General features: G+C 47.9%; 1 protein-coding gene and 1 non-coding gene across 12 annotated transcripts; one reads left to right on the top strand and one right to left on the bottom strand.

The window, feature by feature from the left end:
* The first annotated feature begins 624 nt into the window (after positions 1-624).
* On the top strand, positions 625-26,752 carry LOC139381163 (acyl-CoA dehydrogenase short/branched chain). Of its 11 annotated transcripts, none has more exons than XM_071124533.1 (12): positions 633-1,112; positions 2,340-2,499; positions 3,697-3,797; positions 7,201-7,407; positions 12,137-12,307; positions 15,942-16,067; positions 16,930-17,112; positions 18,265-18,402; positions 18,879-18,978; positions 24,688-25,056; positions 25,304-25,774; positions 26,189-26,752. In XM_071124533.1, the coding sequence occupies exons 1-10, from the start codon at positions 1,080-1,082 to the stop codon at positions 24,762-24,764; spliced, it is 1,296 nt and encodes a 431-aa protein (XP_070980634.1). In that variant the 5' UTR covers positions 633-1,079; the 3' UTR covers positions 24,765-25,056; positions 25,304-25,774; positions 26,189-26,752. The 11 variants fall into 11 exon arrangements, with proteins under 11 accessions (XP_070980644.1, XP_070980643.1, XP_070980634.1 ...); XM_071124541.1 differs by having other exon boundaries at positions 25,304-25,799; positions 26,124-26,752; XM_071124538.1 differs by having other exon boundaries at positions 25,304-25,830; positions 26,151-26,752.
* trnaa-ugc (transfer RNA alanine (anticodon UGC)) lies at positions 17,370-17,444 on the bottom strand. Its single transcript has one exon. It is a non-coding gene; the product is annotated as a tRNA-Ala (tRNA).
* Positions 26,753-27,846: the final 1,094 nt, after the last annotated feature.

The following is a 27,846-nucleotide window of genomic DNA, read 5'->3' as shown; positions in this document are numbered from 1 at the left end:
ATATAAATCGCTCGACTTTTGATAGCACAACAAAATAATTTCACAAATGCAAAATAAACATTGTACAGTGTTTTAACCGCTGCAGCCGACTGTATTTTTCAGTGAAAACAGTTTGTGGCATCGGTCTTCCGTTTAGACACAGGTTACAGATGCAGTAACGTGTAAATATGGCCGTGTGGGAATCTAACCCAATTAAGGCGTGTCAGTTTAACAACTAATTTATTTTTTCGCCCGATATTAAAGATACGGTTATTATGATTCCAGTAAGCTATGCGGTTAATGTTCAGACCGGCCGTCGCGGCTCTTATTAATAAACGCCCCCCCTTTACAGAAAACGCCTTCATCCAATGACTCTTTCAATGTAATGGAACTGAGAGTCATGATCAAAGACGAGCCATAACCATGATCCATTATGTGGGCAGTCAGTCACGATGATAAGTATGTTGTCACCCCAAAACATCTCATAACAGTGGCAACATGACACGCAGCATGTTGATACACCGCCCATAACTCCACTACTACCGGCGTGGCTCGTTAACGTTAGTTAATATCACGTTAATAATGTGAGCTAGACATTTTACTTACCCGCTGGTCGTCAATCACAGCACCGTTTAAATATATATATATACACGACAACTTACGCTTTCCCATCCGTTCTTATGTTAATTCTAAGACCGATGTCAAGATGGACATTTCAAACACGATCTAGACAATCAAAATATATGTGATGACAAGTTAATGTTATCTGGTTGTGCTAAAACAAAGAGAGAGAGAGAGAGAGCAGGGAGCTCTATGTGTTATAGTAGCTATGCAACAGTAAAATGACTCCCATTTCAGAAGCACAGAGCTGGCTGTCAGTGAAAAGCTCCTAGTTGGAAATACAACAGCAGAAAGAGAAAGGGTTTGCCTAGAGAAACATGTTTATTTGATTAAAGATACCCTGCGTATATAAAATTGAAGACATGAGTAAAAGCTGATCACGTTCTACCAAAGTGAAAGATGCGAAAACCGTTCCACGGTCGCTGTTTCACCCGGTCAATAGGAAAGTGAACACACTCAGATGTAAACAAGAGAAAAACATGGCTTCGCCCTTGATCAGGTGCTTCTCAAAGGTGAGACGAATAAGTAATGCAAAAGCGGTTTCTTCGTTCACATTGTTGTTTTTAGGATATGTTGTCATACTTCATTAGAAATACGAACTTAGATAGTCAGTGTTTTTTTGTAACTTTAAATTACCCCATTTCGTAACCTGCTATCACACAACGCGTTGGCTAGTTAGCTGCATGATAATACAAATGACATAACGTTAGCTAGTTAGTTACCGCCTGCGTCAGTTACACCACTAGTTACTCATGAAGAAATGTCCTGCCTGTGTCACTGCTTTTTATCTTGCCGTATATAGCCACTCTCTCATATTCATTCATGCTGGAGTATGGATATACTGTTTGTTGCCTGACGACTCAAACTGAATTGTTCCACTGCTCTATTGTCGCTTGCTACGTTCACTATTTGCCCATTTTAGAAGTGCTCAGAAAGTGACTTTTATGTTTTTACCTGAGTGCCAAAACATTCAAGAGCTAAAGGAGCTCAAAGTTGACCTATTCTGCATACCCCACTTTACCATGAGACATCCGTGTCTTCACTACTGGAAACAAATAAACGGTTGAGTTTGATATCATAAAAGCTTACAAACAGGGTTTGTCAACGTTCTCTGATGTCTGGACTTCCAACTATATTCACATATGTTGTAAGCCCTACTTGTGCCCACCATTGGTTGAGACAACATGATCTTGGATACTGTTTTGGCGGATAAATGTACTACAATGGGAATCAAATTGGAAAAATACTACTTAAAAATGAATGAATGCTTTTGTAGATTCTTAAAATTTAAGGTAAATAAAAAATTAAAATAAAAAAAAAAATGGTCAATTTTATTTTATTTTTCATTGACAACCCTGTTTTTAAGCTTTTATGAAATCAAACTCAACTGTTTATTTTTTCTGGTGATGAAGACATGGATGTCTCGTGGTATGGTGGGGTATGCAAAATAGGTCACATTTCTCTTGAATGTTTTTTGCATTCATGTGCAAAAAGTCACTTTCCGAGCACTTCTACGACGGGCAAATATGTGTGAAAGGTTTGGTACAAATCACAAGGGGTGCTGTCAAAAAGGGATTGAATTCAAATGGATTTAATCAAATGGATGGCGGACCGAACAAGGAGTTTGGATAGCCGGGCAAATCATTTTTGGGGGGATTGAGTAGAGTGACAACTTTTTGCCTAGACACTCAAGTTGTATCGTGTCATCCATCAGCGAAAATGTAACTGTGTTATTTCAGGTTGGTAGGCAGGTGTCCCGACCATGGAGTGTGTGCCAACATGGGCTGCGGAACAGATCCACCCAACCTGACATGTCTGCAGAGCAGGCTGCTGCTCTGGGGGTCACCTACCCTCCACTACAGACATATTCTGAGGAGGAGGGGATGATGAAGGATGCTGGTGAGTTGGAGCATGCCGGATATACAGTAGGCAGAGCAACAAAGTATATATATATATCACACACAGTACCAGTCAAAAGTTGACACCTACTCATTCAAGTTTTTTAAAAACATTTTTACTATTTTCTATATTGCAGAATAACAGTGAAGACATCAAAACTATGAAATAACACATATGGAATCATGTAGTAACCAAAAAAGTGTTAAACAAATCAAATAATGTTATATTTTACATTCTTAAGACAAAAAGGACAGATTTCCACCAGTCTAATATCCATTGCTCGTGTTTCTTGCCCCAAGCAAGTCTCTTCTTATTGGTGTCCTTTAGTGGATTTTTTGCAGCAATTGGACCATGAAGGCCTGATTCACGCAGTCTCCTCTGAACAGTTGATGTTGAGATGTGTCTGTTACTTGAATTCTGAAGCATTTATTTGGACTGCAATCTGAGGCTGGTAACTCTAATGAACTTATCCTCCACAGCAGAGGTAACTCTGGGCCTTCATTTCCTGTGGCTGTCCTCATGAGAGTCAGTTTTCATCATAGCACTTGATGGTTTTTGCGACTGCACTTGAAGAAACTTTTTAAAAGTTCTTGAAATTTTCCAGATTGACTGGTCTTCATGTCTTAAAGTAATGATGGACTGTCATTTATCTTTGCTTATTTGAGTTGTTCTTGACATAATATGGACTTGGTCTTTTACCAAATAGGGTTATCTTCTGAATACCACCAACCATGTCACAATACAACTGATTGGCCCAAACTTATTAAGAAGGAAAAAAATTCCACAAATGAACTTTTGACAAGGCACACCTGTTAATTGAAATGCATTCCAGGTGACTACCTCATGAAGCTGGTTGAGAGAACGCCAAGAGTGTGCAAAGCTGTCATCAAGGCAAAGGGTGGCTAATTTGAAGAATCTAAAATATATTTTGTTATTTCATAGTTTTGATGTCTTTACTATTGTTCTACAATGTAGAAAATAGTTAAAATAAAGAAAAACCCTGGAATGAGTAGGTGTGTCCAAACTTTTGATTGGTTCTGTGTGTGTGATTATATAGCACTAAAACCAACCAATAAGATTTAATAAACAGACTGGACCATGCTATGGATTGGTCTAATTTGTCATGAATTTGGTTTTATGTAAGTTCAATTAATCAAGTCACATTGCATTTCATTTTAATGTCCCACATTTGAACAGTGAACAAGTTTGCACAGGAGCGTCTTGCCCCGTTTGTGTCGAAGATGGACGAAAACTCTCTCATGGACCCGGAAGTGATAAAGTCACTCTTTGAACAGGGGGTATGTGTTTCTCTTCCTTTCATCCTATGGTCATTAGGCTCAGGGCATTTCCATGTAAAAGGCCCCATTTAGAACCAACGTGAAGCTCATAAGGACCCATTTAGAACCAACGTGAAGCTCATAAGGACCCATTTAGAACCAACGTGAAGCTCATAAGGACCCATTTAGAACCAACGTGAAGCTCATAAGGACCCATTTAGAACCAACGTGAAGCTCATAGGGGCATTTCCATGTAAAAGGACCCATTTGAACCAACTTGAAGTGGGGGTAAAATTTCAAGCTAAGTGCAGTTATCCTCTCAAGGTGAGGTCATTTTGACCTCTTCCTTTAAAAAAATAATAATAATAATAATCAACTATTGCTAGTTAAACAAAATTGCATTTTCAATTAGTATAAACAAATATAATTGACGCTTATTTATTTTTTAGCATACAGCTCAGTGTTTGAATGATTTATTTTATACAGTCATTTAAGCTCCTCTTTATCAAGGGTGTCAATCATTTCAGACCCTACTGTGTGTTTTAAGATATATTCTCTCTTCATGAGGATAATGAATGTCAATCATTTCGGACCCTACTGTGTGTTTTAAGATATTTTCTCTCTTCATGAGGATAATGAATGTCAATCATTTCAGACCCTACTGTGTGTTTTAGATATTTTCTCTCTTCATGAGGATAATGAATGTCAATCATTTCAGACCCTACTGTGTGTTTTAGATATTTCCTCTCTTCATGAGGATAATGAATGTCAATCATTTCGGACCCTACTGTGTGTTTTAGATATTTTCTCTCTTCATGAGGATAATGAATGTCAATCATTTCAGACCCTACTGTGTGTTTTAAGATATTTTAAATTCTCTCTTCATGAGGATAATGAATGTCTACACAAATAACAAGTAAAAGTGTTTTATACTAATATACATGTTGTTCATGAATGATTCCTTGATTTAAAACGTGTTAATTCTGTTACCAAATCGGTAATGGAATTACACAAAAAAAAACAAGTAACAGAATTACTGCAATTGAATTGGCTACAATGGAGAATCATAGTAGTCACCAACCACGGATGAGTCACCTGCTACTGTCCTCCCTTCCACTGACATACTGTTATGTTCAGCTCATAGGCCAATCTGGACAGTCCCCCCCCCCAGTGTGTCACCTCTCCCAGCTCGTACTGACATACTGTTATGTTCAGCTCATAGGCCAATCTGGACAGTCCCCCCCCCCCAGTGTGTCACCTCTCCCAGCTCGTACTGACATACTGTTATGTTCAGCTCATAGGCCAATCTGGACAGTCCCCCCCCCCAGTGTTTCACCTCTCCCAGCTCGTACTGACATACTGTTATGTTCAGCTCATAGACCAATCTGGACAGCCCCCCCCCCCCCCCCCCCCCCCCCAGTGTGTCACCTCTCCCAGCTCGTACTGACATACTGTTATGTTCAGCTCATAGGCCAATCTGGACAGTCCCCCCCCCCCCCAGTGTGTCACCTCTCCCAGCTCGTACTGACACCTACTCTCTTTCCATTTACTGTTACAAGCCATCCTCACCCACTGAAATGTTGTCAGTCCGCCCTGTCCTTGATTTTAACGTCCACAGATGTAGATTTTTTTTGGGGTCCGGAGCGGCTTTGATTTGGCCCAGACATAGACGTCTCTCTAATTGGTTCCGATCACAGTAGAGTAGAGCACAGTATAATGTACTGCACTGAACATATCTACTGTACTGAACTATACTGTGCTGTACTGTGATGTGAGACATAGACGTCTCTGATTGGTTCAGATTTGGTCTGGTCCGGACCAACCACATTTGGTCTCGTTTGGGGGGCGGAGCTCATTAGAATACTAGCCAGTGTGTAGAATAATACCCAAATATGTAAAGCAGGATATTACCCAGGATACATCACCATGAAGATAATTATATTCATATCCATAATTATGCATTTCTGTAGAATACTGATCAGGGACCCATGATGTAGTTCCGTTACCGTAATTCTGTTACCTGATGGAAATCAACTTAGTGTAGTTCAATAACCAAAATATATATTTTTGAAGTCGAGGTGTCATGTCTGCAGAAAGACTGGGATATCAGCAGACATCTTGGAATCTTAATTCTCAAGACACTGAGTGTACAAAATGTTCAATGACAGACTAATCAGGTGAATCCAGGTGAAAGATATGATCCCTTATTGATGTCACTTCTTAAATCCACTTCAATCAGTGTAGATGAAGAGGATGAAGAGGGTGATTAAAGAAGGATTTTAAGCCTTGAGACATGGATTGTGTATGTGTGACCATTCAGAGGGTGAATGTGCAAGACTAAAGATTGAAGTGCCTTTGAACAGGGTATGGTAGTAGGTGCCAGGCGCACCGGTTGGTGTCAAGAACTACAACGCTGCTGGGTTTTCCACACTCAACAGTTTCCCGTGTGTATCAAGAATGGTCCACCACCCAAAAGGACATCCAGCCAATTTGACGCAACTGTTGGGGAAGCATTGGAGTCAACATGGTCTAGCATCCCCTGTGGAACGCGTTCGACACCTTGCAGAGTCCATTTCCTGACGAATTGATGCTTGTTCTGAGGGGCAAAAGGGGGTGCAACTCAATATTAGGAAGGTGTTCCTAATGTTTTGTACACTCAGTGTATATTTAGAGTTTTTGTAAAGCGTTCTCACATAAGAAACTGAGGGAGATTTTACCGAAATTCTGTTACCAAACTTTGCATCGGCGCAGTTCTTCTAGGGAATGTATTTTTGTCAAATGTTCAAAGGGAAATTGTTAAAATTAGTCCTTGTGCATGGAGTTGGTTTGTTAAACTTCTTAAATAAATGTTTTTTTTGTTTAGTAATATTTGGAAGTCCTGGAAGCATAATTCCGTTACCGTGGAATAGACCTCCGCCATGTTCATTAGACACTGCCCTGTTGTCAAAAAGGACACTGCCCTGTTGTCCAAAAAGGACACTGCCCTGTTGTCAAAAAGGACACTGCCCTGTTGTCAAACACTGCCTTGTTGTCAAAAAGGACACTGCCCTGTTGTCAAAATGGACACTGCCCTGTTGTCAAAATGGACACTGCCCTGTTGTCAAACACTGCCTTGTTGTCAAAATGGACACCGCCCTGTTGTCCAAAAGGACACTACCCTGTTGTCAAAAAGGACACTGCCCTGTTGTCCAAAAGGACACTGCCCTGTTGTCCAAAAGGACACTGCCCTGTTGTCAAAAAGGGCACTACCCTGTTGTCAAAATGGACACTGCCCTGTTGTCAAAAAGGACACCGCCCTGTTGTCAAAAAGGACACTGCCCTGTTGTCCAAAAGAACACGTTAAAGTATGTCCTGAACACCACCCTGTTGTATGTACCTGAGTATTCCCCATTAATTTGTCAGATGATTCATTGTCACTTCCCAGCTGATGGGCATAGAGATCGACCCAGAGTACGGAGGCACCGGCTCCACGTTCTTCTCCTCCATCCTGGTCATTGAGGAGCTGGCCAAAGTGGACGCCTCCGTGGCCGTGCTGTGTGACATCCAGAACACCCTCATCAACACGCTGTTCACCAAGCTGGGGACCGCAGCCCAGAAAGAGCGCTATCTCAGCCGGCTGTCAACAGACATGGTGAGTGACTTTAACAGGTTGCGTGTCGTATTGATTTTATTAAACAGGTTTCTAGCCGAGAGGAAATATGTGGCCTATGTGTTTTGATTTAAGGGTAGTGAGAAGTAGTGTGTTTAGATTTAAGGGTAGTGAGAGGTAGTGTGTTTTGATTTAAGGGTTGTGAGAGGTAGTGTGTTTTGATTTAAGGGTAGTGAGAGGTAGTGTGTTTTGATTTAAGGGTAGTGAGAAGTAGTGTGTTTTGATTTAAGGGTAGTGAGAGGTAGTGTGTTTTGATTTAAGGGTAGTGAGAGGTAGTGTGTTTTGATTTAAGGGTAGTGAGAGGTAGTGTGTTTTGATTTAAGGGTAGTGAGAGGTAGTGTGTATTGATTTAAGGGTAGTGAGAGGTAGTGTGTTTTGATTTAAGGGTAGTGAGAGGTAGTGTGTATTGATTTAAGGGTAGTGAGAGGTAGTGTGTTTTGATTTAAGGGTAGTGAGAGGTAGTGTGTTTTGATTTAAGGGTAGTGAGAGGTAGTGTGTATTGATTTAAGGGTAGTGAGAGGTAGTGTGTATTGATTTAAGGGTAGTGAGAGGTAGTGTGTTTTGATTTAAGGGTAGTGAGAGGTAGTGTGTTTTGATTTAAGGGTAGTGAGAGGTAGTGTGTTTTGATTTAAGGGTAGTGAGAGGTAGTGTGTTTTGATTTAATGGTAGTGAGAGGTAGTGTGTTTTGATTTAAGGGTAGTGAGAAGTAGTGTGTTTTGATTTAAGGGTAGTGAGAGGTAGTGTGTTTTGATTTAAGGGTAGTGAGAGGTAGTGTGTTTTGATTTAAGGGTAGTGAGAGGTAGTGTGTTTTGATTTAAGGGTAGTGAGAGGTAGTGTGTTTTGATTTAAGGGTAGTGAGAGGTAGTGTGTTTTGATTTAAGGGTAGTGAGAGGTAGTGTGTTTTGATTTAAGGGTAGTGAGAGGTAGTGTGTTTTGATTTAAGGGTAGTGAGAGGTAGTGTGTTTTGATTTAAGGGTAGTGAGAGGTAGTGTGTTTTGATTTAAGGGTAGTGAGAGGTAGTGTGTTTTGATTTAAGGGTAGTGAGAGGTAGTGTGTTTTGATTTAAGGGTAGTGAGAGGTAGTGTGTTTTGATTTAAGGATAGTGAGAGGTAGTGTGTTTTGATTTAAGGGTAGTGAGAGGTAGTGTGTTTTGATTTAAGGGTAGTGAGAGGTAGTGCATCTGCGTTTTGATTTAAGGCTGTACTAGTAAGTTTAAATAAAGCTTCTGATCATGTAGCTAACATCTCTTGATTATAGCCAGTAGAGGGAGCTACTGGTTCACAAGACATTTAACAGACCTACAACGCCTTCAGAAAATATCCACTTCACTTTACAGCCTGAATTTAAAATGGATTCAATTTTGGATTTTTTTTAATGCATCATGTTATGGGTATGCTTGTAATCGTTAAGTACTGGGGAGTTTTTCAGGATAAAAAAATAAATAAACTGAATAGAGCTAAGTACAGGTAAAGTCCTAGAGGAAAACCTGCTTCATTCTTCACTCTGTTGTTTCTTCTTCGTGTTGTATCTCGGTCCATATTTTACAGCTGTTTCTTCTTCGTGTTGTATCTTGGACCATATTTTACAGCTGTTTCTTCTTCGTGTTGTATCTTGGACCATATTTTACAGCTGTTTCTTCTTCGTGTTGTATATTGGACCATATTTTACAGCTGTTTCTTCTTCGTGTTGTATCTTGGACCATATTTTACAGCTGTTTCTTCTTCGTGTTGTATCTTGGACCATATTTTACAGCTGTTTCTTCTTCGTGTTGTATCTTGGACCATATTTTACAGCTGTTTCTTCTTCTTCGTGTTGTATCTTGGACCATATTTTACAGCTGAGGTTTCTATATTGTGCCTACGATTGGTTGAGACACAACAGGATCTTGAATACAGGGGGGATATAATGTTTTGGCTGATAAATGGTACTAATATCTGTAGTTTTAACATTTTACTGTCAATCCTCCATAGGAAACCTATTGAAATCATAGAAATATACATCATAGAATAGACATTACCGTTTTAAGTTGTCATTCAATGGCAGCCATATTTGGCGTAGTAATTAGAAGTTAATATTTCAATAACATTTAAATGTCAATGGTGTACCAGCGAAATTGCTGTGGTCTGAAGGATATATATATTCTATAATTTATTGTCCTGTAGTTCCAGACCTGTCCATGTAATGAAGCTGACACCTTGTTGTCCTGTAGGTTGGTAGTTCCAGACCTGTCCATGTAATGATGCTGATACCTTGTTGTCCTGTAGGTTGGTAGTTCCAGACCTGTCCATGTAATGATGCTGATACCTTGTTGTCCTGTAGTTCCAGACCTGTCCATGTAATGATGCTGACACCTTGTTGTTCTGTAGTTCCAGACCTGTCCATGTAATGATGCTGACACCTTGTTGTTCTGTACTGTAGTTCCAGACCTGTCCATGTAATGATGCTGACACCTTGTTGTCCTGTAGTTCCAGACCTGTCCATGTAATGATGCTGATACCTTGTTGTCCTGTACTGTAGTTCCAGACCTGTCCATGTAATGATGCTGACACCTTGTTGTTCTGTAGTTCCAGACCTGTCCATGTAATGATGCTGACACCTTGTTGTCCTGTACTGTAGTTCCAGACCTGTCCATGTAATGATGCTGATACCTTGTTGTCCTGTACTGTAGTTCCAGACCTGTCCATGTAATGATGCTGATACCTTGTTGTCCTGTAGTTCCAGACCTGTCCATGTAATGATGCTGACACCTTGTTTTCCTGTACTGTAGTTCCAGACCTGTCCATGTAATGATACTAATACCTTGTTGTCCTGTAGTTCCAGACCTATCCATGTAATGATGCTGACACCTTGTTGTCCTGTACTGTAGTTCCAGACCTGTCCATGTAATGATGCTGACACCTTGTTGTCCTGTAGTTCCAGACCTGTCCATGTAATGATGCTGACACCTTGTTGTTCTGTACTGTAGTTCCAGACCTATCCATGTAATGATGCTGACACCTTGTTGTCCTGTACTGTTGTTCCAGACCTGTCCATGTAATGATGCTGACACCTTGTTGTCCTGTACTGTTGTTCCAGACCTGTCCATGTAATGATGCTGACACCTTGTCCTGTACTGTAGTTCCAGACCTGTCCATGTAATGATGCTGACACCTTGTTGTCCTGTACTGTAGTTCCAGACCTGGTCATGTAATGATGCTGATACCTTGTTGTCCTGTACTGTAGTTCCAGACCTGTCCATGTAATGATGCTGACACCTTGTTGTTCTGTAGTTCCAGACCTGTCCATGTAATGATGCTGACACCTTGTTGTCCTGTACTGTAGTTCCAGACCTGTCCATGTAATGATGCTAACACCTTGTTGTTCTGTACTGTAGTTCCAGACCTGTCCATGTAATGATGCTGACACCTTGTTGTTCTGTACTGTAGTTCCAGACCTGTCCATGTAATGATGCTGACACCTTGTTGTCCTGTACATCCAGACCTGTCCATTTAATGATGCTGACACCTTGTTGTCCTGTAGTTCCAGACCTGTCCATGTAATGATGCTGACACCTTGTTGTCCTGTACTGTAGTTCCAGACCTGTCCATGTAATGATGCTAACACCTTGTTGTTCTGTAGTTCCAGACCTGTCCATGTAATGATGCTGACACCTTGTTGTCCTGTACTGTAGTTCCAGACCTGTCCATGTAATGATGCTGACACCTTGTTGTTCTGTAGTTCCAGACCTGTCCATGTAATGATGCTGACACCTTGTTGTCCTGTACTGTACTTCCAGACCTGTCCATGTAATGATGCTAACACCTTGTTGTTCTGTAGTTCCAGACCTGTCCATGTAATGATGCTGACACCTTGTTGTCCTGTACTGTAGTTCCAGACCTGTCCATGTAATGATGCTGACACCTTGTTGTCCTGTAGTTCCAGACCTGTCCATGTAATGATGCTGACACCTTGTTGTTCTGTACTGTAGTTCCAGACCTGTCCATGTAATGATGCTGACACCTTGTTGTCCTGTAGTTCCAGACCTGTCCATGTAATGATGCTGACACCTTGTTGTCCTGTAGATCCAGACCTGTCCATGTAATGATGCTGATACCTTGTTGTCCTGTAGATCCAGACCTGTCCATGTAATGATGCTGACACCTTGTTGTCCTGTAGTTCCAGACCTGTCCATGTAATGATGCTGATACCTTGTTGTCCTGTACTGTAGTTCCAGACTTGTCCATGTAATGATGCTGACACCGTGTTGTCCTGTACTGTAGTTCCAGACCTGTCCATGTAATGCTGCTGATACCTTGTTGTCCTGTACTGTAGTTCCAGACCTGTCCATGTAATGATGCTGACACCTTGTTGTCCTGTAGATCCAGACCTGTCCATGTAATGATGCTGATACCTTGTTGTCCTGTAGTTCCAGACCTGTCCATGTAATGATGCTGATACCTTGTTGTCCTGTAGTTCCAGACCTATCCATGTAATGATGCTGACACCTTGTTGTCATGTCCTGTAGATCCAGACCTGTCCATGTAATGATGCTGATACCTTGTTGTCCTGTAGTTCCAGACCTGTCCATGTAATGATGCTGATACCTTGTTGTCCTGTCCTGTAGGTTGGTAGTTCCAGACCTGTCCATGTAATGATACCTTGTTGTCCTGTCCTGTAGGTTGGTAGTTCCAGACCTGTCCATGTAATGATACCTTGTTGTCCTGTACTGTAGGTTGGTAGTTTCTGCCTGTCAGAAGCAGAGTCGGGTAGCGATGCCTTCTCTCTGAAGACGCGTGCTGACAAACATGGAGACTATTACGTCATCAACGGTTCCAAGATGTGGATCAGCAACGCAGAGCAAGCCGGGGTGTTTCTGGTGATGGCCAACGTGGACCCGTCTGCTGTGAGTTCAACCCCACGCAGTCACCGAACCACGCAGTCACCGAACCACGCAGTCACCGAACCACGCAGTCACCGACCCACGCAGTCACCGACCCACGCAGTCACCAAACAAACCCACGCAGTCACCAAACAAACCCACGCAGTCACCAACCCAACCCACGCAGTCACCAACCCAACCCACGCAGTCACCAACCCAACTCACGCAGTCACCAACCCACGCTGTCACCAACCCAACTCACGCTGTCACCAACCCAACCCACGCAGTCACCAACCCAACTCACGCAGTCACCAAACCAACCCACGCAGTCACCGAACCACGCAGTCACCAACTCACGCAGTCACCAACCCACGCTGTCACCAACCCAACTCACGCTGTCACCAACCCAACCCACGCAGTCACCAACCCAACCCACGCAGTCACCAACCCACGCAGTCACCAACCCAACCCACGCAGTCACCAACCCACGCAGTCACCAACCCAACTCACGCAGTCACCAACCCACGCAGTCACCGAACCACGCAGTCACCAACCCACGCAGTCACCAAACAAACCCACGCAGTCACCAACCCAACCCACGCAGTCACCAACCCAACCAACGCAGTCACCAAACAAACCCACGCAGTCACCAACCCAACCCACGCAGTCACCAACCCAACCCACGCAGTCACAAAACAAACACACGCAGTCACCGACCCACGCAGTCACCAGCCCACGCAGTCACCAGCCCATGCAGTCACCAGCCCACGCAGTCACCAACCCACGCAGTCACCAACCCAACCCATGCAGTCACCAACCCAACCCATGCAGTCACCAACCCAACCCATGCAGTCACCAACCCAACCCACGCAGTCACCAACCCACGCAGTCACCAACCCAAACCCACGCAGTCACCAACCCACGTAGTCACCAACCCAAACCCACGCAGTCACCAACCCACGCAGTCACCGAACAAACCCACACAGTCACCAACCCAAACCCACGCAGTCACCGACCACACAGTCACCAACCCACACAGTCATCAACCAAACCCACGCAGCCACCACCCACGCAGTCACCAACTAAACCCACGCAGTCACCAACTAAACCCACGCAGTCACCAACTAAACCCACGCAGTCACTAACCAAACCCACGCAGTCACCAACCCACACAGTCACCAAACAAACGCACGCAGGTACCAACCCACGCAGGTACCAACCCACGCAGTCACCGACCCACGCAGTCACCGACCAAACCCACGCAGTCACCGACCAAACCCACGCAGTCACCAACCAAACCCACGCAGTCACCAACCAAACCCACGCAGTCACCAACCAAACCCACGCAGTCACCAACCAAACCCACGCAGTCACCAACCAAACCCACGCAGTCACCGAACAAACCCACGCAGTCACCAACCCACGCAGTCACCAAACAAACCCACGCAGTCCCCAACGAAACCCACGCAGTCCCCAACCAAACCCACGCAGTCCCCAACCAAACCCACGCAGTCCCCAACCAAACCCACGCAGTCCCCAACCAAACCCACGCAGTCACCAAACAAACCCACGCAGTCACCAAACAAACCCACGCAGTCACCAAATCAAACCCACGCAGTCACCAAATCAACCCACACAGTCACCAAACAAACCCACGCAGTCACCAAACAAACCCACGCAGTCACCAACCAAACCCACGCAGTCACCAACCAAACCCACGCAGTCACCAACCATACCCACGCAGTCACCAACCAAACCCACGCAGTCACCAACCAAACCCACGCAGTCACCAAACAAACCCACGCAGTCACCAAATCAACCCACGCAGTCACCAAACAAACCCGCGCAGTCACCAACCCGCGCAGTCACCAACCCACGCAGTCACCAAACAAACCCACGCAGTCACCAACCCACGCAGTCACCAAACAAACCCACGCATTCACCAAACAAACCCACGCAGTCACCAAACAAACCCACGCAGTCACCAAACAAACCCACGCAGTCACCAACCAAACCCACGCAGTCACCAACCAAACCCACGCAGTCACCAAATAAACCCACGCAGTCACCAAACAAACCCACGCAGTCACCAACCCACGCAGTCACCAACCAAACCCACGCAGTCACCATCCAAACCCACGCAGTCACCAACCAAACCCACACAGTCACCAGCCAAACCCACGCAGTCACCAACCAAACCCACGCAGTCACCAAACAAACCCACGCAGTCACCAAACAAACCCACGCAGTCACCAAACAAACCCACGCAGTCACCAACCAAACCCACGCAGTCACCATCCAAACCCACGCAGTCACCAACCAAACCCACACAGTCACCAGCCAAACCCACGCAGTCACCAACCAAACCCACGCAGTCACCAACCAAACCCACGCAGTCACCAAACAAACCCACGCAGTCACCAAACAAACCCATGCAGTCACCAACCAAACCCACGCAGTCACCAACCAAACCCACGCAGTCACCAAACAAACCCACGCAGTCACCAACCAAACCCACGCAGTCACCAACCAAACCCACGCAGTCACCAAACAAACCCACGCAGTCACCAAACAAACCCACGCAGTCACCAAACAAACCCACGCAGTCACCAAACAAACCCACGCAGTCACCAACCAAACCCACGCAGTCACCAACCAAACTCACGCTGTCACCAAACAACAGGGTCTAGTTCATTCGGGTCTTGTCTTAGTGTTTGTCTTCAGACTGTAGAGGAGTTTCTCCTTAGTGTTTGTCTTCAGACTGTAGAGGAGTTTCTCCTTAGTGTTTGTCTTGTCTTCAGACTGTAGAGGAGTTTCTCCTTAGTGTTTGTCTTGTCTTCAGGCTGTAGAGGAGTTTCTCCTTAGTGTTTGTCTTGTCTTCAGACTGTGGAGGAGTTTCTCCTTAGTGTTTGTCTTGTCTTCAGACTGTAAAGGAGTTTCTCCTTAGTGTTTGTCTTGTCTTCAGACTGTAGAGGAGTTTCTCCTTAGTGTTTGTCTTGTCTTCAGACTGTGGAGGAGTTTCTCCTTAGTGTTTGTCTTGTCTTCAGGCTGTAGAGGAGTTTCTCCTTAGTGTTTGTCTTGTCTTCAGGCTGTAGAGGAGTTTCTCCTTAGTGTTTGTCTTGTCTTCAGACTGTAGAGGAGTTTCTCCTTAGTGTTTGTCTTGTCTTCAGACTGTAGAGGAGTTTCTCCTTAGTGTTTGTCTTGTCTTCAGGCTGTAGAGGAGTTTCTCCTTAGTGTTTGTCTTGTCTTCAGACTGTGGAGGAGTTTCTCCTTAGTGTTTGTCTTGTCTTCAGACTGTAAAGGAGTTTCTCCTTAGTGTTTGTCTTGTCTTCAGACTAGAGGAGTTTCTCCTTAGTGTTTGTCTTGTCTTCAGACTGTAGAGGAGTTTCTCCTTAGTGTTTGTCTTGTCTTCAGGCTGTAGAGGAGTTTCTCCTTAGTGTTTGTCTTGTCTTCAGACTGTAGATGAGTTTCTCCTTAGTGTTTGTCTTCAGACTGTAGAGGAGTTTCTCCTTAGTGTTTGATATGTCCTGTTGAGTGGTAGCGCCTAGGAAACAGCTACTTCCTGGTTTACACGCTGTTGGAACCTGTGTATGTGACCAATAAAGTTTGATTTTGTTTCCAGCAGTAAATGACAGTAAACTTCCTCTTTTGTCCACAGGGTCACCGAGGTATCACCTGCTTCATCGTGGACAGAGACACCGAGGGGCTTCAGATCGGCAAGAAGGAGAACAAACTGGGTCTGAGAGCTTCTTCAACCTGTCCTCTCAACCTGGACAACATCAAGGTAGGTAGGATCTTCAACCTGTCCTCTTAACCTGGACAACATCAAGGTAGGTAGGCTCTTCAACCTGTCCTCTTAACCTGGACAACATCAAGGTAGGTAGGCTCTTCAACCTGTCCTCTCAACCTGGACAACATCAAGGTAGGTAGGCTCTTCAACCTGGACAACATCAAGGTAGGTAGGCTCTTCAACCTGGACAACATCAAGGTGGGTAAGCTCTTCAAACTGTTCTCTCAACCTGGACAACATCAAGGTAGGTAGGCTCGTCAACCTGGACAACATCAAGGTAGGTAGGCTCGTCAACCTGGACAACATCAAGGTAGGTAGGCTCGTCAACCTGGACAACATCAAGGTGGGTAGGCTCTTCAACCTGGACAACATCAAGGTAGGTAGGCTCTTCAACCTGGACAACATCAAGGTAGGTAGGCTTGTCAACCTGGACAACATCAAGGTGGGTAGGCTCTTCAACCTGGACAACATCAAGGCACACATTCTATATATGAACAAATATAGACCGTAACAACAACCAACAATGAAAAGGTGAATCTGATATGCATCAACCTGTCCATCAGATCAGAAGCATGTTGATCGAATGGTAATGTAATGTGTGTGTATAATAATGAATAATAATAATAATAATAATAATAATAATAATAATAATAATAATAATAATAATAATAATAATGAACCTTCTAGCTGCGTATATGAAATGTGTCTGTGCTCTCTAGAAGTGGCCAGTTTTAGAGTATCCGTATTTTAGATTCTGTCTATATATTTTGTCGGGCTGACCCCATTTAGTCGACCGGTCCATTGATTGGTCCGATAGGCTGTTGGTCGACCAGAGATTTCTTTGGTTTTGTTGAAGGTTCCTGAGAAGAACGTCTTGGGTCAGATCGGCCACGGATACAAGTACGCCATCGGCATGCTGAACGAGGGCAGGATTGGGATCGCCGCTCAGATGCTGGGCCTGGCTCAGGGTTGCTTCGACCAGGTCGTTCCCTACACCAGACAGAGGGTTCAGTTTGGCAAACGCATCTTCGACTTCCAGGTTAAAAAACATATTCATTTAAAAAAACATTTTTATACATTTCCTGGTCATGGGATGAATGTTTCTCCACTTGTAGGTGTTGCTGCTGTGACCAGTGTGTGGCTTGCTGACTTCTATCAAACTCATCTTTGTGATTAATTTTAAAAACCTCCATTATTCTCCATCTTGAACAATAATCGAGGTCATTTAGCAGAAACTTTAAAAAAATTAAATAATCCAAAGCGACTCAGTCATGGCTGCATACGCTTTAGCCTGGTTGGCCCCAGCGGGAATCGAACCCACAGCCCTTGCATTGCAAGTGCCATGCTCTACCACCTGAGCCACACAGAACCAATGTTGTATTGAAAGGAAACTCCAGCACACTAGTGATCATGATGCTTATATAATGTGTTACAGCACCACATCTAAAGGGTGTTCTGTAATGTGTTACAGCACCACATCTAAAGTGTGTTCTGTAATGTGCTACAGCACCACATCTAAAGGGTGTTCTGTAATGTGTTACAGCACCACATCTAAAGGGTGTTCTGTAATGTGTTACAGCACCACATCTAAAGGGTGTTCTGTAATGTGTTACAGCACCACATCTAAAGGGTGTTCTGTAATGTGTTACAGCACCACATCTAAAGGGTGTTCTGTAATGTGTTACAGCACCACATCTAAAGGGTGTTCTGTAATGTGTAACAGCACCACATCTAAAGGGTGTTCTGTAATGTGTTACAGAACCACATCTAAAGGGTGTTCTGTAATGTGTTACAGCACCACATCTAAAGGGTGTTCTGTAATGTGTTACAGCACCACATCTAAAGGGTGTTCTGTAATGTGTTACAGCACCACATCTAAAGGGTGTTCTGTAATGTGTTACAGCACCACATCTAAAGGGTGTTCTGTAATGTGTTACAGAACCACATCTAAAGGGTGTTCTGTAATGTGTTACAGCACCACATCTAAAGGGTGTTCTGTAATGTGTAACAGCACCACATCTAAAGGGTGTTCTGTAATGTGTTACAGCACCACATCTAAAGGGTGTTCTGTAATGTGTTACAGCACCACATCTAAAGGGTGTTCTGTAATGTGTTACAGCACCACATCTAAAGGGTGTTCTGTAATGTGTTACAGCACCACATCTAAAGGGTGTTCTGTAATGTGTAACAGGCCATGCAGCACCAGATCGCCCATGTAGCCACCCAGATAGAGGCTGCCAGGCTGCTTACCTACAACGCTGCCCGGCTGAAGGAGGCAGGAAGACCTTTCATCAAGGAGGCCTGCATGGCCAAGTACTTCACCTCAGAGGTGAGCTGAATGTAGAGACCAAGGCCCATGTTCATACAGCGTCTCAGAGGTGAGCTGAATGTAGAGACCAAGGCCCACGTTCATACAGCGTCTCAGAGTGCTGATCTACGATCATATAATCACTGGACTGGTCCTGTATCAGAACCCTGCTCCGAGAGGGGTCCCGCCCTGCTCGGAGAGGGGTCCCGCCCTGCTCGGATAGGGGTCCCGCCCAGCTCGGAGAGGGGTACCGCCCTGCTCGGAGAGGGGTCCCCACCCTGCTCGGAGAGGGGTCCCCACCCTGCTCGGAGAGGGGTCCCCACCCTGCTCGGAGAGGGGTCCCCACCCTGCTCGGAGAGGGGTCCCCACCCTGCTCGGAGAGGGTACAGCCCTGCTCTTCTAATACAGGGAATGAACAGTGCAAATCCAAACTACTTCATTCAACAGCATCACAGTATTTGTGTTGATTGTTCCTTGTTCTTTTCTGCATAAATTAGGTGGCAACGTTGACCACTTCAAAATGCATCGAGTGGATGGGAGGGGTAGGCTTCACCAAAGACTACCCTGTTGAGAAGTACTACAGAGATTGTAAAATAGGTAAGTTTCTATGGCTAGTTCCAAAGCTTTTCCTGTACTGTTGCTATGCAACCCGGTGGGTAGCATGACTCTGTGGGCTGGTGTTTAGGAACGTCATAACTACAGTTAGCAAGCTAGTTATTGGGCCACAGCAAGGTGGAGTGGGGAGGGGGGGGATGGTGTTTAGGAACGTCATAACTACAGTTAGCTAGCTAGTTATTGGGCCACAGCAAGGTGGAGTGGGGAGGGGGGGGGGGGGTGGTGTTTAGGAACGTCATAACTACAGTTAGCTAGCTAGTTATTGGGCCACAGCAAGGTGGAGTGGGGAGGGGGGGGGGGGTGGTGTTTAGGAACGTCATAACTACAGTTAGCTAGCTAGTTATTGGGCCACAGCAAGGTGGAGTGGGGAGGGGGGGGGGGGGGGTGGTGTTTAGGAACGTCATAACTACAGTTAGCTAGCTAGTTATTGGGCCACAGCAAGGTGGAGTGGGGAGGGGGGGGGGGGGGGGTGGTGTTTAGGAACGTCATAACTACAGTTAGCTAGCTAGTTATTGGGCCACAGCAAGGTGGAGTGGGGAGGGGGGGGGGGGGGTGGTGTTTAGGAACGTCATAACTACAGTTAGCTAGCTAGTTATTGGGCCACAGCAAGGTGGAGTGGGGAGGGGGGGGATGGTGTTTAGGAACGTCATAACTACAGTTAGCTAGCTAGTTATTGGGCCACAGCAAGGTGGAGTGGGGAGGGGGGGGGGGGGGTGGAGTGGTGTTTAGGAACGTCATAACTACAGTTAGCTAGCTAGTTATTGGGCCACAGCAAGGTGGAGTGGGGAGGGGGGGGGGGGGGGGTGGTGTTTAGGAACGTCATAACTACAGTTAGCTAGCTAGTTATTGGGCCACAGCAAGGTGGAGTGGGGAGGGGGGGGGGGGGTGGTGTTTAGGAACGTCATAACTACAGTTAGCTAGCTAGTTATTGGGCCACAGCAAGGTGGAGTGGGGAGGGGGGGGGGGGGGGGGGTGTTTAGGAACGTCATAACTACAGTTAGCTAGCTAGTTATTGGGCCACAGCAAGGTGGAGTGGGGAGGGGGGGGGGGGGGGGTGTTTAGGAACGTCATAACTACAGTTAGCTAGCTAGTTATTGGGCCACAGCAAGGTGGAGTGGGGAGGGGGGGGGGGGGTGGTGTTTAGGAACGTCATAACTACAGTTAGCTAGCTAGTTATTGGGCCACAGCAAGGTGGAGTGGGGAGGGGGGGGGGGGGTGGTGTTTAGGAACGTCATAACTACAGTTAGCTAGCTAGTTATTGGGCCACAGCAAGGTGGAGTGGGGAGGGGGGGGGGGGGTGGTGTTTAGGGTCATAACTACAGTTAGCTAGCTAGTTATTGGGCCACAGCAAGGTGGAGTGGGGAGGGGGGGGGGGGGGTGGTGTTTAGGAACGTCATAACTACAGTTAGCTAGCTAGTTATTGGGCCACAGCAAGGTGGAGTGGGGAGGGGGGGGGGGGGGTGGTGTTAGCTAGGAACGTCATAACTACAGTTAGCTTTATTGGGCCACAGCAAGGTGGAGTGGGGAGGGGGGGGGGGGGGTGGTGTTTTTAGGAACGTCATAACTACAGTTAGCTAGCTAGTTATTGGGCCACAGCAAGGTGGAGTGGGGAGGGGGGGGGGGGGGGTGTTTAGGAACGTCATAACTACAGTTAGCTAGCTAGTTATTGGGCCACAGCAAGGTGGAGTAACGTACACAGTTAGCTAGCTAGTTATTGGGCCACAGCAAGGTGGAGTGGGGAGGGGAATCCTCGAGGAATTCCTCTGTCTGGTCTGATCTTGGTGTTCCAGGAGAGAGGGGGTGGGTGCTAGAAGAGAGGGGGTGGGTGCTAGGAGAGAGGGGGTTTGTCCAAAATAAGAGGACAGGGCCCTGTGTGGCGTCCTAGGTAAGAGGACGGGGCCCTGTGGCGTCCTAGGTAAGAGGACGGGGCCCTGTGTGGCGTCCTAGGTGAGCGGACGGGGCCCTGTGTGGCGTCCTAGGTAAGAGGACGGGGCCCTGTGTGGCGTCCTAGGTAAGAGGACGGGGCCCTGTGGCATCCTAGGTAAGAGGACGGTGCCCTGTGGCATCCTAGGTAAGAGGACGGGGCCCTGTGGCGTCCTAGGTAAGAGGACGGGGCCCTGTGGCGTCCTAGGTAAGAGGACGGGGGCCTGTGTGGCGTTAGGTAAGAGGACGGGGGCCTGTGTGGCGTTAGGTAAGAGTACGGGGCCCTGTGTGGCGTCCTAGATAAGAGGACGGGGCCCTGTGTGGCGTCCTAGGTAAGAGGACGGGGCCCTGTGGCGTCCTAGGTAGAGGACGGGGCCCTGTGGCGTCCTAGGTAGAGGACGGGGCCCTGTGGCGTCCTAGGTAGAGGACGGGGCCCTGTGTGGCGTCCTAGGTAAGAGGACGGGGCCCTGTGGCGTCCTAGGTAAGAGGACGGGGCCCTGTGGCGTCTTAGGTAAGAGGACGGGGCCCTGTGTGGCGTCCTAGGTAAGAGGACGGGGCCCTGTGTGGCGTCCTAGGTAAGAGGACGGGCCCTGTGTGGCGTCCTAGGTAAGAGGACGGGGCCCTGTGTGGCGTCCTAGGTAAGAGGACGGGGCCCTGTGTGGCGTCCTAGGTAAGAGGACGGGGCCCTGTGGCGTCCTAGGTAAGAGGACGGGGCCCTGTGGCGTCCTAGGTAAGAGGACGGGGCCCTGTGTGGCGTCCTAGGTAAGAGGACGGGGCCCTGTGTGGCGTCCTAGGTAAGAGGACGGGGCCCTGTGTGGCGTCCTAGGTAAGAGGACGGGGCCCTGTGTGGCGTCCTAGGTAAGAGGACGGGGCCCTGTGTGGCGTCCTAGGTAAGAGGACGGGGCCCTGTGTGGCGTCCTAGGTAAGAGGACGGGGCCCTGTGTGGCGTCCTAGGAAGAGGACGGGGCCCTGTGGCGTCCTAGGTAGAGGACGGGGCCCTGTGGCGTCCTAGGTAGAGGACGGGGCCCTGTGGCGTCCTACGGGGCCCTGTGTGGCGTCCTAGGTAGAGGACGGGGCCCTGTGTGGCGTCCTAGGTAAGAGGACGGGGCCCTGTGGCGTCCTAGGTAAGAGGACGGGGCCCTGTGGCGTCTTAGGTAAGAGGACGGGGCCCTGTGGCTTCCTAGGTACGAGGACAGTGCCCTGTGTGGCGTCCTAGGTAAGAGGACGGGGCCCTGTGTGGCGTCCTAGGTAAGAGGACGGGGCCCTGTGGCGTCCTAGGTACGAGGACGTGCCCTGTGGGCGTCCTAGGTAAGAGGACGGGGCCCTGTGTGGCGTCCTAGGTAAGAGGACGGGGCCCTGTGGCGTCCTAGGTAAGAGGACGGGGCCCTGTGGCGTCCTAGGTAAGAGGACGGGGCCCTGTGTGGCGTCCTAGGTAAGAGGACGGGGCCCTGTGGCGTCCTAGGTAAGAGGACGGGGCCCTGTGGCGTCTTAGGTAAGAGGACGGGGCCCTGTGGCTTCCTAGGTACGAGGACAGTGCCCTGTGTGGCGTCCTAGGTAAGAGGACGGGGCCCTGTGTGGCGTCCTAGGTAAGAGGACGGGCCCTGTGTGGCGTCCTAGGTAAGAGGACGGGGCCCTGTGTGGCGTCCTAGGTAAGAGGACGGAGCCCTGTGGCGTCCTAGGTAAGAGGACGGGGCCCTGTGGCGTCCTAGGTAAGAGGACGGGGCCCTGTGTGGCGTCCTAGGTAAGAGGACGGGGCCCTGTGTGGCGTCCTAGGTAAGAGGACGGGGCCCTGTGTGGCGTCCTAGGTAGAGGACGGGGCCCTGTGGTGTCCTAGGTAAGAGGACGGGGCCCTGTGTGGCGTCCTAGGTAAGAGGACGGGGCCCTGTGTGGCGTCCTAGGTAAGAGGACGGGGCCCTGTGTGGCGTCCTAGGTAAGAGGACGGGGCCCTGTGGCGTCCTAGGTAAGAGGACGGGGCCCTGTGGCGTCCTAGGTAAGAGGACGGGGCCCTGTGTGGCGTCCTAGGTAAGAGGACGGGGCCCTGTGTGGCGTCCTAGGTAGAGGACGGGGCCCTGTGTGGCGTCCTAGGTAGAGGACGGGGCCCTGTGTGGCGTCCTAGGTAGAGGACGGGGCCCTGTGTGGCGTCCTAGGTAGAGGACGGGGCCCTGTGGTGTCCTAGGTAAGAGGACGGGGCCCTGTGGCGTCCTAGGTAAGAGGACGGGGCCCTGTGTGGCGTCCTAGGTAAGAGGACGGGGCCCTGTGGCGTCCTAGGTAAGAGGACGGGGCCCTGTGTGGCGTCCTAGGTAGAGGACGGGGCCCTGTGGCGTCCTAGGTAAGAGGACGGGGCCCTGTGTGGCGTCCTATGTAAGAGGACGGGGCCCTGTGGCGTCCTACGTAAGAGGACGGGGCCCTGTGTGGCGTCCTAGGTAGAGGACGGGGCCCTGTGGCGTCCTAGGTAAGAGGACGGGGCCCTGTGTGGCGTCCTAGGTAAGAGGACGGGGCCCTTTGTGGCGTCCTAGGTAAGAGGACGGGGCCCTGTGTGGCGTCCTAGGTAAGAGGACGGGGCCCTGTGGCGTCCTAGGTAAGAGGACGGGGCCCTGTGGCGTCCTAGGTAAGAGGACGGGGCCCTGTGTGGCGTCCTAGGTAAGAGGACGGGGCCCTGTGTGGCGTCCTAGGTAAGAGTACGGGGCCCTGTGTGGCGTCCTAGGTAAGAGGACGGGGCCCTGTGGCGTCCTAGGTAAGAGGACGGGGCCCTGTGTGGCGTCCTAGGTAAGAGGACGGGGCCCTGTGTGGCGTCCTAGGTAAGAGGACGGGGCCCTGTGTGGCGTCCTAGGTAAGAGGACGGGGCCCTGTGTGGCGTCCTAGGTAAGAGGACGGGGCCCTGTGTGGCGTCCTAGGTAAGAGGACGGGGCCCTGTGTGGCGTCCTAGGTAAGAGGACGGGGCCCTGTGGGGCGTCCTAGGTAAGAGGACGGGGCCCTGTGGCGTCCTAGGTAAGAGGACGGGGCCCTGTGGCGTCCTAGGTAAGAGGACGGGGCCCTGTGTGGCGTCCTAGGTAAGAGGACGGGGCCCTGTGTGGCGTCCTAGGTAAGAGGACGGGGCCCTGTGTGGCGTCCTAGGTAAGAGGACGGGGCCCTGTGTGGCGTCCTAGGTAAGAGGACGGGGCCCTGTGTGGCGTCCTAGGTAAGAGGACGGGGCCCTGTGGCGTCCTAGGTAAGAGGACGGGGCCCTGTGGCGTCCTAGGTAAGAGGACGGGGCCCTGTGGCGTCCTAGGTAGAGGACGGGGCCCTGTGGCGTCCTAGGTAGAGGACGGGGCCCTGTGGCGTCCTAGGTAAGAGGACGGGGCCCTGTGGCGTCCTAGGTAGAGGACGGGGCCCTGTGGCGTCCTAGGTAGAGGACGGGGCCCTGTGGCGTCCTAGGTAGAGGACGGGGCCCTGTGGCGTCCTAGGTAAGAGGACGGGGCGCTATTTCAGACACACCCACTCAACCAGGGTACGGGTTGGGAAGCTCTTACGACACAGTGACACTTTGCTTTCATCGGTTGGTTCTACTTTGACTGTTGATGGCAGACATTTTGGCAGATCCAGGCGCAGTTCGACAGACTGAGTGAACTGTTTCTCTTTGGTCCAGTACTGATTTAAGGAAAACTCTCTCTTTTAATTCTTGGTGGAAGTTATGGACATAACTTGTGATAACATGTCGTCTGTAATGTTCTATTCCTGTATTGGTGTAATGGTCATTAAAGCTGTTCCTCCGTCTCTGTATCTACACAGGTACCATTTATGAGGGCACAACCAACATCCAGCTGTCCACCATGGCCAAGTTTATAGACAAGGAGTATGATCACTGACCTCCTGACCTGGTCTGGCTGTTTCCTCATCGTGTAGACTGATCTCCTGACCTGGTCTCCTGCCCTGGTCTGGCTGTTTCCTCATCGTGTAGACTGACCTCCTGACCTGGTCTCCTGCCCTGGTCTGGCTGTTTCCTCATCGTGTAGACTGATCTCCTGACCTGGTCTCCTGCCCTGGTTTGGCTGTTTCCTCATCGTGTAGACTGACCTCCTGACCTGGTCTCCTGCCCTGGTTTGGCTGTTTCCTCATCGTGTAGACTGACCACCTGACCTGGTCTCCTGACCTGATCTGGCTGTTTCCTCATCGTGTAGACTGACCTCCTGACCTGGTCTCCTGACCTGATCTGGCTGTTTCCTCGTCGTGTAGACTGATCTCCTGACCTGGTCTCCTGACCTGGTCTCCTGACCGTATCCTCAGCATGGAGCCTGACCTGGTCTCCTGACCTGGTCTCCTGATCTGACCTCCTGACCTGGTCTCCTGACCGTATCCTCAGCATGGAGCCTGACCTCCTGACCTGGTCTCCTGACCGTATCCTCAGCATGGAGCCTGACCTCCTGACCTGGTCTCCTGACCGTATCCTCAGCATGGAGACTGACCCGACCTCCTGACCTGATCTCCTGACCTGATCTCCTGACCGTCATACACTCCTCTTTGTGACCAACTGGATTTTATCACTCGTTGTTGAACTGTTGTGGGATTTAGGGCTCTATTCAATCGGAATGGTTGGAAGTTCAGCGTTTTACAGCATGATATGAACATTTTAAAGGCAATGTTCCCGGGTTAGTGGAGACCGTATACATGGTCAACAATCTGTACCACTTCAGCCAGCCAGACTGAATAGAGCCCTTAGTGTCAGACATTACTGTAGAGGTCATGTGTGAACCACTGCTGACTATATAGTACTAGAGGATGCTCCATAATCATGTTCACTTCGTCAATGTATCTGATGCTTTCCACTATGGATGGATTAATGGTTACTGGTTCCAGACCTGTAGATAGATAGTGTAAAGTAGCTCACTTTACACTATCTCCAGGTCTGGAAACAGTTGAAAACACCAGAGATATGTTACACTATCTATCAACAGGTCTGGAAACAGTTGTACCAACACACCAGAGATATGTTACACTATCTATCAACAGGTCTGGAAACAGTTGTACCAACACACCAGAGATATGTTACACTATCTATCAACAGGTCTGGAAACAGTTGTACCAACACACCAGAGATATGTTACACTATCTATCAACAGGTCTGGAAACAGTTGTACCAACATACCAGAGATATGTTACACCATCTATCTACAGGTCTGGAAACAGTTGAACACACAACAGAGATATGTTACACTATCTATCAACAGGTCTGGAAACAGTTGAACACACAACAGAGATATGTTACACTATCTATCTCCAGGTCTGGAAACAGTTGGAAACACCATGGTGTGTTGGAACAACTGTTTCCAGACCTGGAGATAGATAGTGTAACATATCTCTGTTGTGTGTTCAACTGTTTCCAGACCTGTAGATAGATAGTGTAACATATCTCTAGTGTGTTGGTATTGTTAAGTGTGTTCACCTGTTTTCCCCTACTTCCATGGCTCTTCCAGAATGTTCCACCTCAGTACCTTGTGTTTTTTATAAACTAATAAGAATACATCAGTATTGGTATGACTATTTACTCATCTGACTTTAAATAGTCTCGTATCAAATCAGTGCCTTTCATCCCAGCATAGTTTGTTGTTTATTTTGTAACGCCATAACATATAATATAATACCTCCGTTAGATGTCGTCTGTTGGGTGGTTTTGGCTCTACTGTTGTCACGGTAACCATGTTTACTTCGGTGGAGTAGATCCATCCTGTCTTTCAGCACCTTTATTTTAAAGATATATCTGGGGGGAATTAGTTTCACACAACTAGAAGAGATTGTCTACGTTTTTGTACTATTCATCAACTTCTTTGACAATACTAATAAATATTGAATAAGTGTTTTTAAGGATCTTGTCTCCTCTTATTTCAGCTAAGGTATTCTTGCGAAGCTATCCTTCTAAATCTCGTTTAGCTATAGCTAAAGTACCAAAGCCCAACTCCTAGCACGTCTGTTTTTCAGCCACTAGATGTCAGACATTTCCTTGTTTTTCTGAGTCTGAGAGGTGAGGTTTGTTACAGTAAAAGCCACAGACCGTAACCTCCAAAGAGCAGTAAATTAAAACAACTTCTAATAGCCTTGTCAGCCCTAATGTTATTTTATTGCAATTGAATTACGCTCAGGTTTCAGACTGAAGAGAACTCATTAAATAATTCACTCTCTCAGGAGCAGTTTGTCAGATAGATAAGATTGATTAGATTTCCGTACGAGACCCGGTCTTGTCCATACAATACAAGGGATATTGTTCTCTCCCCAGACAGCATAGTTAGTACACACACAACATGGTGGACCTATATCAGCTGTCTGCCAGTAATTATATCTGTTCGACAGAGCAAATTAACATTCATCACTGACTAAGTTGATTCTGTAAGATTCAGTCGAGCTACTTGACTTTGTCTTCAGTCTAGCGTCTCCTGTCAAGCTACATGACTTGGGGGCGTCTCCTGTCTAGCTACATGACTTGGGGGGTGTCTCCTGTCTAGCTACATTACTTGGGGGCGTCTCCTGTCTAGCTACATGACTTGGGGGCGTCTCCTGTCTAGCTACATGACTTGGGGGCGTCTCCTGTCTAGCTACATGACTTGGGGGCGTCTCCTGTCAAGCTACATGACTTGGGGTCTCCTGTCTAGCTACATGACTTGGGGGCGTCTCCAGTCTAGCTACATGACTTGGCTGCGTCTCCTCCTGTCTAGCTACATGACTTGGCTGCGTCTCCAGTCTAGCTACATGACTTGGCTGTGTCTCCAGTCTAGCTACATGACTTGGTGTCTCCTGTCTAGCTACATAACTTGGGGGCGTCTCCTGTCTAGCTACATGACTTGGGGGCGTCTCCTGTCTAGCTACATGACTTGGGGGCGTCTCCTGTCTAGCTACATGACTTGGGGGCGTCTCCTGTCTAGCTACATGACTTGGGGGCATCTCCTGTCTAGCTACATG

The sequence above is a fragment of the Oncorhynchus clarkii genome, chromosome 23 (genome assembly GCF_045791955.1).
Source record: "Oncorhynchus clarkii lewisi isolate Uvic-CL-2024 chromosome 23, UVic_Ocla_1.0, whole genome shotgun sequence".
In the NCBI taxonomy this organism is placed as follows: domain Eukaryota; kingdom Metazoa; phylum Chordata; class Actinopteri; order Salmoniformes; family Salmonidae; genus Oncorhynchus; species Oncorhynchus clarkii.
The sequence above is the reverse complement of the archived record's forward strand: the minus strand, read 5'-3'. Positions and strand labels throughout refer to the sequence as shown.